The sequence below is a fragment of the Chlorocebus sabaeus genome, chromosome 9 (assembly GCF_047675955.1).
Source record: "Chlorocebus sabaeus isolate Y175 chromosome 9, mChlSab1.0.hap1, whole genome shotgun sequence".
Lineage (NCBI taxonomy): Eukaryota > Metazoa > Chordata > Mammalia > Primates > Cercopithecidae > Chlorocebus > Chlorocebus sabaeus.
In genome coordinates this window covers 103,685,197-103,699,116 of record NC_132912.1, presented here as the reverse complement: position 1 = coordinate 103,699,116, position 13,920 = coordinate 103,685,197, and the positions used below count along the sequence as shown (strand labels likewise).

Sequence of the window (13,920 nt, the reverse complement as noted above, 5' to 3'; positions counted from 1 at the left end):
AGGGAACAGGGCATTCCAGATAACTTAGCCTGCTCAACTCCCAAACAAATATTACCAAACACATGTTCAAACTGAGAAAAAGCAGTTTTAATAGCACACACACATATTCATAGGACTTTAACAAGATGTAGTATAAAATCTTTAAAAAAATAAAAGGAAAGAAAAAAAATCTGTATTTACTGCCTAAGAGCTGGTGGATTAACTGGCTGACAAGACTGTCCAGGGAAAACAAATGCACAGATAATGAGGTGAGCTGACACTGTTCATGAGTAAGGAATAACCACGGATCATGCTAATTGCTCTACGTGCCCAGCCGCCTGGACCCTGCTGTTGCCTCCTTAGCGACAAACCACCACAGTCATCCCCTAATTCTCCAACTCAGTAGCTTGTTTAATGGGCTACCTCTTACAATTTTCATTTTTAATTTAAAAATTACCCTTGGCTTAAAGACGCCACACATTATTACTCGTCAGTCCTCACCAATTATATTTGTTTTGATAACAATAAAAATGCAAATACTCCAACTAAGCCTTGATGATAACACGCCATTTTTTATCTTTTACATTTGAGATTTTTGTGAAGTTGAAAGCAAGCTACTATTTGCGCTTCAAAGCAGAAACAAAATGCAAACCTTCCAAAAGGTGACAAAGGCACCACTGCTATCAGGAGATAGAAAATGTACAAATGCTGTTACTTTACGGCTACATCGATGCATTTTCTGCACAGAGAGCCTCTTAATGTGATAAAACTAGTAGAATTATATTTTCAGTAACAAGAAAGGCAGTTAGAAAAGGCGAACAGTTACACACAAAAGCATAAACACAAGTACCTTAATGTGCAGCTTGCAAGAAGGGTAATAAGTTTGCCATAAATATCCATAAAATTAGACAAGGTGATTTTTGGCACAGTAATATTGCCAAACACACCACCACTCAGTGCAAGCTTTGTTGCCAAGTCCCCAAAGTGGCCTGACATTCTCTGTGCAATGAACACTTCTCCCTCTCTACCATCCCATTCACTGGGCAATAGCAGCAGGAGGGAGACAAAGTATGGGGACTCGAGGGAGAAGGAAAATACTTGATTTGGAAGAAAAACCATGGGCTACTTGTGCTAAAAGAGAGTCACAAAATTTTCTTGAGAACCCAAATGCAAATACTGACCGGACTATGACCTGGAGTCTGAAGACCTCTACCAGAGTCATAAATACAAGGGCCTAAACTGAGGTCTGGCCATTTATTTTAAAGGGATGATGAAACAGTTTTTTCTAAAGGAGAAATATAATTAAAAATAGAGATTTTTTTCTTATTGGAACTGTTAAATAAAAATGTATCAAAGTAGTTTTAAATTTGATGGGCAGTTATCTGTTGAAACTGCAATACAAAAGGGTCACTTAAAAAAAAAACCTGAATAACCCACTTGTCCCCCCCCATCAATGTACACAATTAGAAAATATTTACACACTGTAAATTACAAGCAATATAAGCAGTATTTTATACTTTGAGATTTTGTACACTTTACACAATGCAAAATGAGAAAAATATGAACACGTATAAAATTACACACAAATAATGTATCTACAAAGGATTAAATTACAGAATGAAAGCCCCCATCATTGGGCAGATAGATGCCAGTTTCAAGTTTCTGTCAAATAGAACTCTTTGTATCTATCTCTTTAACCATAAGTGGCATTTTGTAACAATACCCTTGAGAGGTAGTATCAAGATAATAATATTCTTACCAGTAAACAACACAGAATAAAACTTTTGTTGGTCTGACTCTTGGAGCCTCAATCAGTTTAGGTTCTTGGAAACTGGATTTACTTAGTTTTCCCTATAAAATCTCTGACTGCCAATGCTTGATTGACATAAGTTGAAAAGTTACTGATGCTATTTTAAATGATAACTTTAAGACAAAATGCTTTTTACTCCTAAGCCTCAATTTAGAGGTAGAAAGTTATTTTATTTTCTTGCCTCTCAAACCACAAACATCAAGTCCAGTTTCCGTTCCCCTCCATCATCTTTCCCCCTACAACTGGAGACACTAGAGCACTCAGGAGAACAGGTCACTCAAGCCAATACTGAAAGAACAACAAAAAAAGTTGCCATTCTTTCAGGAAACAAACTCTCCTAAAAGGGACATCTAGTCAACAAAATAATTTTCTAGTTGGCTAGTAAGAGTTTGTTACTACCCCTGGGCTAAAACCAGCATGTGCACTTCCACTAACCCTCTACCATTTAAACCAAAGGATGGCTTTCCAGTGTTTAAGAATTTAAAGCAGCTGTGGTTTTGAAGTACAACAACTTCAAGATACAAGCAAACATACACACACACACACATACACACACACACAGACATAGTGTCCCAAAGAATTCAGGTCTCTGCCAAAGTTATATACTCATGGAAACAAGGTTGTTGGAAACTTGTCCAGATCTTTAGGCTTTTACAATATAGACTTCTGTAATATGGTTACCAAGAGCCAGAATTCTAAGATATAGCCAAGATTCTAAGATTTAACCAGTATTTAAAATATATGCATTTAAAAGAAATCCAGAACAAACTGCATATGAATGTTCTGGCATCAAAACAGGGCCACTACTTTACAGCTTAACCTCTTCCTCTTAAGGGAATCTGACGCATACCAAACTTTTGTTTCTCAACTGTTCGTTTAAATGTATTTTAAAAACAGATTTATAATCTTGAGTAATGAAGGAAAATGCATGGATTGAAACCTCCCTGTGGTTTATAAAAGTTACAGAAGAGATTTATGCTTTTTATTACTAAACTCAGTTTTAAGCATTCCCTTTGTGTCCGAAAATAACCAAGAGGGAAAATTAAAACCAACTGGAACTTGGTCTTGCTTTCCATGTCCAACTTCTTAAGTTAGTCCAAACTCTTTTCTTATATATTTCCTGTGATTATCCAAGTGACAAAAATACTATCTAAAAAAGATAATTGGCTTATAATTTAACAAAAGGAGTTAACTGGGGCAGGTTAGACATGTGACTATTAGCTGCTTCTATCCCTCCCCTCTTTTAATAAGACTGCGCTTTTGAAAGGTCAGTTGCCGTAACAATTAAGCAGATCATATTTCATATCTGCCTCAGAAATGGCAATTTCATTACCAGCTTCATACTAGATATTCAAGTGGCACATTTGCTGTACATTTTCTTGGCATTCCATTGGATTCTGTAATAATCCTTTCTACTCCTCTAGGAAAGGCTCTTATTGAATTTCTCTTGCTTCATATTTTTGCTGCTGCAACTCCTATTAAGAATCTGGTACCCAGAAATCATGAAGCTGCCCCTAAAAAAGGGGAAAAAAAGAGGGTAAAGCAAAATTTAATCAGATTATGAATTACTCCTTATAAAACTACTAATCATCAGACAATAGGCTTTGATAAGACAAGTAATAAAATCTTTATATTGACTTATCTGAAAATTTATGGTAATCAGATTCAAATTTCACATACAGTGGTCAAACAATAAAAAATAGTATAAAATAAGTGCAGGATGTTTTTCTCACCACTGCACACATGGAGGGACTTAGTTAAGCAAAATAAATAATGTTAAGCTGATTAGTATAGTTTTGCTATTAAATTATTTTCTGTTTTAATACCACATCAGTACATGACCAGCATTAAAAGAAAATCCATTAAGGTTAGAAACAAATACAAAAACAACAAAACATAAATTTAAGATTTCTCAAAGACTTAGAGAGATTGCTTTATCTACGTAATAGTCAGTGTTCCTATTATTTTGATATAAAATATAAGTAACTTCTAGGCCCTGGCTACTCAAAGTTTAGTTCCTGGAGCAGCAGCATTTGCATCAATCTGATAACTTGTTAGAAGTATAGAATATCTCAGTTCTCACTCCAGACCTATAAGTCAGGATCCATATTTCAGCAAGTTCCTAGTTGATTCCTATGTACATTAAAATTTGAGAAGCGTCATTTTAGACAATCCTATGCCAGTTAACTCTGTAAACAAGCAGGCAAGCACACTTACTAGCAAGTGTTAAAAAAAATGTCCCTCTTAGGCAAAGACTTCTTAGACATAACATCAAAAAAAAGTGACAAAAATATATACATAATAAATAAAAGAAAAGCAACACACAGAATGGAAGAAAATATTTACAAATTATATCTCTAATAAGAGATTTGTATCCAGAACATATGGGGAATTCATACAACTCAATAACAAAAAGACCAATAACTATATTCAAAAATAGGCTTTTTGAAATGAAGTATGAGATGAAAAAAATGGACAAAGGATCCTAATAGACATTTCTGCAAAAAAGCTATACAAATGACCAATAGGCATATAAGAAGACGTTTAACACCATTAATTATTAGGGAAATGCAAACTAAAACCACAATGAGATTCTACTTCCCTACTCTCTACTATGGCTTTAGTAAAAACAAGTATTGGTGAGAATATGGAGAAATTAGAAACCTCAGACATTCTGATGGGAATATAAAATGATGCAGTCACTTTGGAAAACAGTTCGGTAGTTTCTTAAAACACTTAACATAGAATTACCATATGGCCCAGCAATTCGACTTCCTTTTCAAATGCTTCATTTGAGAACATATATTCATGGGGGGAGGGGGGAGGGATTGCATTGGGAGTTATACCTTATGTAAATGACGAGTTGATGGGTGCAGCACACCAACATGGCACAAGTATACATATGTAGCAAACCTGCACATTGTGCACATGTACCCTACAACTTGAAGTTTAATAATAATAAATAAATTTAAAAAAAAAATAAAATAAAAAAAATAAAAATTAAAAAAAAAAAAAAAAAAAAAAAAAAAACATATATTCACATAAAAACTTGCATACAAATGTTCATGGAAATATTATTTGTAACAGCCAGAATGTGAAAACAATACAAATGTCTAATAAGTGGATAAATAAATGTGACATATCCATTCAGTGGAAAATTATTTGGCAATAGAAGGGATATACATGCTATAACACTTATCATTATGTTAACTGAAAGCAGACAATTACAAAAGACTACACAGTATATCTCATTTACAGATGTCCAGAATAGGGAAATCTATAGGGACAGAAAGTGGATTAGTGTTTGCCTAGGATTTGGGAGGATTCAGGAGGGGAATCAAGGTAGTAGGGGAAAGGGGAATGACTGCTAATAGGTATAGGATTTCTTTTTGGGGTGATGAAAATGTTCTAAAATTAGATTGTGGCGATGGTATTCACTCTGTCAATGTATTAAAAACCACTGTACATGTTAAGTGGGTAAAATCTATGGTATGTGAATTCTATCTCAATAGATCTGTCTTAAAAATGCTCTTCACTGAATAACCTCCATTTGATGCAATGTAATATTTTTAAATTGGCTCAACCACTTCTGGAAATAAATTAATGAATATAAAGCAAACAAAAACTTAAAATAATTACAAACCATGTATTATACTGGTGTTTTCAGTTTATCTTAAGATAACTAGAAGCAAATGCACTGTTATACTCTATTTTATTTCAAACAGTATGAAGAGTGCCATTCAGCAAAACTATTAAGAATAAATGAAATTGTATAACAAAATGACACCTGAGTAGGCCGACAGTTCTGGATTATTTCCTGCCATTTTCCATGTATCCTGGCAACCAAGTCTTTCACCTTAAAAATATCAAAAACGGGAAAAGGGATTGGATTAAAACATCCTCACCTACAATCAGCTTAACACTACACAAAAGATCTGACAGTTGCAACAGGCCCACACTCGACAACTCAATTTGATTTCTGTCAACAAAGAGAAAATAAACTATTCATCTTTTGGAGGAGATCTCAAATCATAAGTAATTAATAAGACTTTCCTTTATCACCATAATCTAAACTATTGAATGTTTATGATTTAATTTTCCTGTTATTAAAGATCATCCCAAAAAACACGTTCTCTGCCTTCAAAGGAACTTAACTTTAACTTGCTGGCTTTTGAACAACCAGACAGAGAAGCTGAAGGGTGGTCTGTGTCAACAGACCCAAGGCTTTGGCTGTTCCGTGCCTTCCCTGCCCAGCTTCCCTTTGAAAGGATCAAGGCCAAATAAAAAAACGTTTATTTGTTCCTCTCCACATTATTAGAAGATCCAAAATTCACTGTTACTCCTCTCCATGTTTGTGCCCAAGTACTATGAATCTCCTTTAAATACCTAGTATTTTCCTACATTTGGAGGTTTAGCAAGTCTCTATGCAAAACTGAAACTTTACCACAAAAACCAAACTCTGTCACTCTAGAGATTCTCAATTAGCTATTGAACATAACTGCTTGAGAAAAATGTTTTAAACAACTTACGAATTTTATAGCAGCTTTAAATTTATAAAGTAAATTACAATCTCTGCTTTTTTCTTCATCTACAGTTCAGCAAATAAAGTTTCTCCAAAACAATCACCAACTTTTCTACAATAGAGGCATTTGGAGAGGCAGACAACTCACCTATGTCAGCAGGACCATCCCTTGAAGCAATTTCCACAGACCACTATGTCGCTTTCCACTTTAAGTAAGAGAAGCACTGGCAACAATCTGTGCCAAGTCCTTGTCTTTAAGAAATATAAAACTTGGGTGGTCCCCTTTTAGCATGTCTGTCAGTAGTAGCCACTACCAAGTTCTACAGGCCAGCAATTCTGGTCAATGAATGCTCAAAAGAATGTGCTTCTGAAACTAGAGTTCTACTCTTGGGCAAAGAGCTATCCCCTACAAGTATTTGAAAATCAGAAATCTGAAAACAACTTCATTAGTTGCTTATTTTTGTATTTAACTTAAATTTACTAAAATAAATACATATACTAAATCCGAATGGGCATTGTTCAAATGACTAACCTTTGCAGCTAATTAATGTAAGATATTAAGATACAAAGCTGAGGCTTCATATTCAATGACTATCCAAAGATAAGAGGCAAAAAGAATCAGCATTGTATTACATACCAAAGCTAAAAGATAATCTTGGAATTAAAAAATCCTTAGAAAAAAGTATTTTTATTTTATTTTGTTTTATTTATTATTATTATTTTTTTACACAGTCTTTCTCAGTCACCCAGGCTGGAGTGCAGTGTCGCGATCTCAGCTCACTGCAAACTCTGCCTCCTGGGTTCAAGGGATTCTCCTTCAGCCTCCTGAGTAGCTGGGACTATAGGCATGCGCCACCACACCTGGCTCATTTTTGTATTTAGAAAAAAAAGTATTTTAAAAGTGTCTGATTTTATGTTTCAGGAAAAACTGTCAGATCATTCTATTAATACTAACATTACTTTCCTACTCCATACTCATAGATTTGGCTTTTCTACTGTTTTTGAGTATATAAAACCTTTAAGAAAAAAAGCTTAGCAAGCTTAGTGCTGAATCATTTCCACCCTAGAGCTCAGACTAGGTGATGTATGACTCAAAGATTTGAAGACTCCTGGCTGGATGCGGTGGCTCACATCTCTAATCCCAGCTCTTTGGGACACCCAGGCAGGCAGATCACGAGGTCAGGAGTTCAAGACCAGCCTGGACAACACGGTGAAACCCCATCTCTACTAAAAATACAAAAAAAAATTTGCTGGGCATGGTGGCGGGTGCCTGTAATCCCAGTTACTTGGGAGCCTGAGGCAGGAGAATCGCTCGAATCTGGGAGGCGGACGTTGCAGTGAGTCGAATTCATTCCACTGCACTCTAGCCTGGGCAACAAGAGTGAAACTCCGTCTCCAAAAAAAAAAAAAAAAAAAATTTGAAGACTCCTTCCTTTAATATATTCTTCAATGGAACATTCAAAGAATAACAGCTAAACTATTTCTACTCTATGAATAAAACAAGTTTTCAACCATCATAAAATTTCAAAGCCACTGTTTCATAACTTATATATTTATTTAAAGAATGCTTCAATCCTTGATGGTAACTTAAGCATGAAGGTTTTAACATGTGTAATGGGGAAAAATAAGTATCATTAGTACTAGAAGTATTTTTCTCCTTGGGTGTCAGGAGTTTCAGAACAGAAAGCAAAGTGAAAAGTGTATTTGCTTTGAGATTTTTTTTTCCTTTCACTTTTAATTTAGCTACACTAATTTAGCAGGAGCTGATTTCTTTTATTAAAAGAGAAAGTCCTATTTCTAATCTTACATGTTTCTTCTTTTTTTGAGACAGAATCCTATTCTGTCTCCCAGGCTGGAGTGCCATGTGTGTTCATAGCTCACTGCAACCTCAAACTCCTAGGCTCCAGTGATCCTCCTGCCTCAGCCTCCCAAATAGCTGGAAGTACAGGTGCATGCCACCATGCCTGGCTATTTTTCAAAATTTTTGTAGAGATGGAGTCTTGCTATGTTGCCCAGGCTGGTCTTGAAGTCCTGGCTTCAAGCAATCCGCCTGCCTCAGCCTCCCAAAGTAATGGGGTTACAGGCATGAGCCACCACACCTAGCTTTATATGTTCTTTTTCTGACTATAGGCCTGTATGCTTCTATCCTTAAATATTAACATAACCAAGATTAAGAAAAAAAAAGAAAAAACACACTTACCTTAGTTCTGTAAAAAAGTCTTGCATCTTCCCTAATATCACATTTAACATGCTTTTCCAGAGCCCCACAGAGTAGCACAAAGTGTTTCTGTGCAAAACAAATGCAAGGGATGAAAACAACTCTGAAGCATTACAAATTAACAAAGAAGAAATTATGCAGCTAGAACAACTAAATCATTTAAAAATCTATTATTCCTGTTAGCAATGCCTGATGTTAACTATCCCACATAACAGTAGTTGTATCAGTGAAAGTTGCTTCCATGACAGTAAGATTATTAGCTTAAAAAATATACACTCTAACAAAAGTTGTTTTGCTATGCATTAACTCACATTAATGAAAATTAACCCCAGAGCTCTAACTGGGTAATATAGTACTCAGAAATTTAAAGAGTCCTTCCTTTAACATACTCTCTAATAAAATACTCAAATAACAGCTAGCCTTTAAAAAAAAATTTAAAAAAATTTTTTTAAAGAAATGGGGTCTGGCTCTGGTGCCAGGCTGGAGTGCAGTGGCACAATTATAGCTCACTGTACCCTTGAACTCCCCAGCTCAAGTGCTCCTCCAGTCTCAGCCTCCTGATTAGCTAGGATCACAGGCATGCAACACCATGCCCAGTTTTTTTTTTTTTAAGACAGAGTCTCGCTCTGTCACCCAGGCTGAAGTGCAGTGGTGCGATCTCAGCTTACTGCAACCTCTGCCTCCCAGGTTCAGGCGATTCTCAGACTCAGTCTCCCGAGTAGCTGGGATTACAAGCGTGTACCACCACACCCAGCTAATTTTTGTATTTTTAGTAGGGACAGGTTTTGCCACATTGGCCAGGATAGTCTCAAACTCCTGACCTCAGGTGATCCACCTGCCTCAACCTCCCAAAGTGCTAGGATTACAGGCATTAGCCACTGCACCCAGCCATTTTTTTTTTTAATTTTTAAATTTTTTTGTGGAGACAGGGTCTCACTTTGTTGCCAAGGCTAGTGTCAAATGCCTGGCTTCAAATGATCCTCCCACTTCAGCCTCCCAATGTGTTGAGATTACAAGCATAAGCCACTGCACCTTGCCAGCACAACACTGGCCCATTTGATATTTGGTAATGTTGGTATCTTATGAATATATTATAGTGTTGCCAAGGTATAATGGTTAAGTTCCACTCCAACAAACAGAGCTAACATTTGCTGACAATCTTTTCAATATGACATGGACCATATCACACCCCTCTTTCTGGTATATATGGGAATTCTTATAGCAAAATCAGTTTGCGACTTTTTTTTTTTTTTAAGAGAGAGGGTTGGCCAGGTGCAGTGGCTCACGCCTGTAATCCCAACACTTTGGGAGGCCGAGGCGGGCAGATCATGAGGTCAGGAGATCCAGATCATCTTCACTAACATGGTGAAACCCCGTCTCTACTAAAAATACAAAAAAGTTAGTCGGGCGTGGTGGTGGGCGCCTGTAGTCCCAGCTACTTGGGAGACTGGGGCAGGAGAATAGCGTGAACCCAGGAGGCAGAGCTTGCTGAGAGGTCATCCAGCCTGGGTGACAGAGCAAGACTCCATCTCAAAAAAAAAAAAAAAAAAAAAGAGAGGGTCTTGCCCTGTTGTCCAGGCTGGAGTGCAATGGTGGGATCATAGCTCACTGCAGCTTTGAACTTTTGGGCTCAAGTAATCTTCCCATCTCACTCTTCTGGGTAGCTGGGACTACAGGTACTTGCCACCATACCTAGTTTTTGTTTTTGATTTTTTTGTAGAGACAGCATCTTGCTATGTTGCCTAGGCTGGTTTTAAACACCTAGGCTCAAGCAATCCTCCTGTCTCTGCCTCCCCAAGTGTTGGGATTACAGGCATGAGCCACCACACCTGGCCCTATTTTTTTTCTATAGGAACGAGAGAACCTTTCATTAAGAGATTCATACTTAATTCTTTGAAAAATTATGCATCTTAAATTTTAGAAATGTATAGACGTAAGCACTTCTCTCATATATACTTGGTTGAGAACGTAAATGAACACTTTCTGGGATGAAAATGTGATAATAGCTATTTAAAATAGTTAAAATTTGAAATATTTATAAACTTTGATCTAACAAGTCTACTTCTAGGAATTTATAGCTAGGCTTATAGCAAGGCTTGAAGAAGCGGGCAAAGATATATGAATAAGCATGTTCATATTAACACTATGTGTAATCACAAAAAACATACTGTTTATCAATAAAGGTTTCAAAATACTACAGTTATTAGACAGAAGTGCTAATATTTGATTTTTTACATATTTTTTGAGACAGGGTCTCTCTCTGTCACCCAGGCTGGAAGGCAGTGGCATGACCACAGTGCATGGCAGCCTTGACCTCCTCGGGCTCAGGCGTTCCTCCTGCCTCAGCCTCCCAAGTAGCTGGGACTACAGTTATGCGTCACCATGCCCGGTTAATTTTTTTTTTTGTAAAGATGGCATTCTGCTATGTTGCCTAGGCTGGTCTTGAACTCCTGGGCTCAAGCGATCTGCGTGCCTCGGCCTCCCAAAGTGCTAGTATTACAGTTGTGAGCCACTGTGCCCAGCCAAGCGCTAATATGTTAAAGAGGAGGCTGGGCGCAGTGGTTCACACCTGTAATACCAGCACTTTGGGAGGCTGAGGCAGGTGGATAACTTGAGGTAGGAGTTTGAGAACAGCCTGGCCAACATGATGAAACCCCATCTCTACTAAAAATACAAAAATTGGCCAGTGTTGTGGCGCACACCTGTAGTCAGAGCTACTCAGGAGGCTGAGGCAGGAGAATCGCTTGGATAGAGGAGACGGAGGTTGCAGTGACCTGAGATCGTGCCACTGCACTTTGGCCTGGGTAACAGAGCAAGACTCTGTCTCAAAAAAAAAAAATTTTTTTTTAAAGAGGAAAAAAAGGAAGTTGCAAATGGTACTAATACTATGATTCCATTTTTGTTAAAATAATTTAGTGTATTTTATGTAATATATTAGTAAATTGTGAAGAAATTTACAACAGGGCACTGGATTGTAGGAGTCTTTCAGTTTTTACTTTATATAAGTTTTATAATAATCACTAATTTTTTTTTTTTTAATAGAGATGGCATTGTCCAGGCTGCTCTTGAACTCCGGGGCTCAAGCGATTCTCCTGACTCAGCCTACCAAAGTGTTGGGATTACAGGCATGAGCCACCATGCCCAGTCACTGACTTTTTTAATCATAAAAATTTATAGCCGGCGTGGTGGATCACGCCTGTAATCCCAGTACTTTGGGAGGCCGAGGTGGGCGGATCATGAGGTCAGGAGTTTGAGAGCAACATGATCAACATGGTGGAACCCCGTCTCTACTAAAAATACAAAAATTAGCCAGGTATGGTGGCAGGCACCTGTGATCCCAGCTACTTGGGAGGTTGAGGCAGGAGAATCGCTTGAACCTGGGAGGCAGAGGTTGCAGTGAGCCGAGATTGTGCTAGTACACTCTAGCCTGGGTGACAGAGCAAGACTGTCTCGGAAAAAAAAAAAAAAAATTTTATAAAATACAGGAACCATGTAAGAACATTACAGACAGATGACTATATTAGCTTCTAATCAGGAGAGAAAACACTTTTTTTGAGACAGTTTTACTCCTGTTACCCAGGCTGGAGTGCAATGGCGTGATCTCAGCTCACTGCAACCTTCACCTCCTGGGTTCAATCAATTCTCCTGCCTCGGGCTCCTGAGTAGCTGGAATTACAGGTGCCCACCACCACGTCCAGCTAATTTTTTGTATTTTTAGTAGAGACAGGGTTTTACCATGTTGGTCAGGCTGTCTCAAACTCCTGACCTCAGGTGATCCACCCACCTTGGCCTCACAAAGTGCTGGGATTACATGCGTGAGTCACTGCGCCCAACCACAAACACAGTTTTATACACAATAGCATTTATAAAAACATAAGAACTAGTCTTTTTTCTATCATGTCTAGGAAATACTATGTATTTTATTTTATTTTATTTTTGAGGTGGGGTCTCCCTCTGTTGCCCAGGCTGGAGTATAGTGGCGTGATCTCAGCTCACTGCAACCTCTGCCTCCTGGGTTCAGGCAGTTCTCCTGCCTCAGCTTCCAGAGTACCTGGGATTACAAGTGTCTGCCACCATGCCCAGCTAATTTTTTTTTTGTATTTTTAGTAGAGACAGGGTTTCACCATGTTGGCCAGGCAGGTCTCGAACTTCTGAACTCAAGCGATCTGCCCAGCCTTGGCCTCCCAAAGTGCTGGGATTATAGGCATGAGCCACCATGTCCAGCGTAAGTTTTTTTTGTTTTGTTTTGAGATGAAGTCTTGCTCTGTCACCCAGGCTGGAATGCAATGGCATGATCTTGTCTCACTGCAACCTCCGCCTCCTGGGTTCAAGCGATTCTCCTGTCTCAGCCTCCCGAGTAGCTGGGATTACATGCATGCACCACCATGCCTGGTTAACTTTTTGTATTTTTGTAGAGATGGGGTTTCACCCTGTTGGCTAGGCTGGTCTTGAACTTCTGACCTCAAGTGATCCACCTGCCGCACCCTCCCAAAGTGCTGGGATTACAGGGGTGAGCGACCGTGCCCGGCACATCCAGCCTAAGTTTTAAAACAGGAATTGGAGTAGTTAAGATATGAAATATAAGGAATTAAGCAAGAATTGCCCCAGGAGTATGGGAAGAATAGAATAATTCAAAATGAAAATCTGAATATTAGAAATGCATTTCTAAAGTAGCCTGCCTCACCATCAGTTTAATTTTGAAGGCAAATGTTATTTCTAAAGGAACAAAAGGGGAATGGCAAAAAGATGGGAAGAAATGAGCTAAAAGCTGGCGCATGGCAGATGCAACTGATAGCAATAACTTAAGCATACTCTGAAAATGAACCTATGGTCTAAGAAGAACGTGTAACTGGAGTCCCAAGCCAAAGAATCTGGGAGAGTCCAACGTGGAGTTTCACTCCTTATCTATGAAGGACATCTGAACCCTCGGCTCATCCCTTGGAAGGCCATACAAGATGGAGGCCCTTTGTTCTGGGTTAAATGGAGGTTGCTAGGTAAAGGGTGCTAAGTGAAAATGCTACGTAAACTGCATGGTCTCTACAGATGGTAGCAGTTCTCCTGTGTAGCCTGTTGCCACCTGAACTACCATTTCTACTGGAGTCAATATGGGTCCAGCACAACACTGGCCCATTTGATATTTGGTGATGTTGGTATCTTATGAATATATTATACTACTGCCAAGGTATAATGGTTAAATTCCACTCCAACAAACAGAACTAACATTTACTGACAATTCTTTTCTTTTCTTTGTTTTTGAGATGGAGTTTCACCCTTATTGCCTGGGCTGGAGTGCAGTAGCGCAATCTCAGTTCACTGCAACCTCTGCCTCCTGAGTTCAAGCAATTCTCCTGCCTTGGCCTCCCGAATAGCTGGGATTACAGGCACCTACCA

General features: G+C 38.3%; 1 protein-coding gene across 4 annotated transcripts in view; it reads right to left on the bottom strand.

The window, feature by feature from the left end:
* Nucleotides 1-65: 65 nt before the first annotated feature.
* The window catches only part of SLF2 (SMC5-SMC6 complex localization factor 2), a 64,158-nt gene continuing 50,303 nt past the window's right edge, over nt 66-13,920 (bottom strand). For 3 of the 4 annotated variants that reach the window (XM_073019277.1, XM_007963868.3, XM_007963869.3), the window contains exons 18-20: nt 8,512-8,598; nt 5,577-5,645; nt 66-3,303 (exon numbers count right to left, since the gene is read on the bottom strand). In XM_073019277.1, the coding sequence (XP_072875378.1) occupies nt 3,268-3,303; nt 5,577-5,645; nt 8,512-8,598 (192 nt within the window). In that variant the 3' untranslated portion in view covers nt 66-3,267. Of the gene's footprint in view, nt 3,304-4,837; nt 5,646-8,511; nt 8,599-13,920 lie in introns of those variants that run through there. The other variant, XM_007963867.3, reaches the window with a different exon arrangement.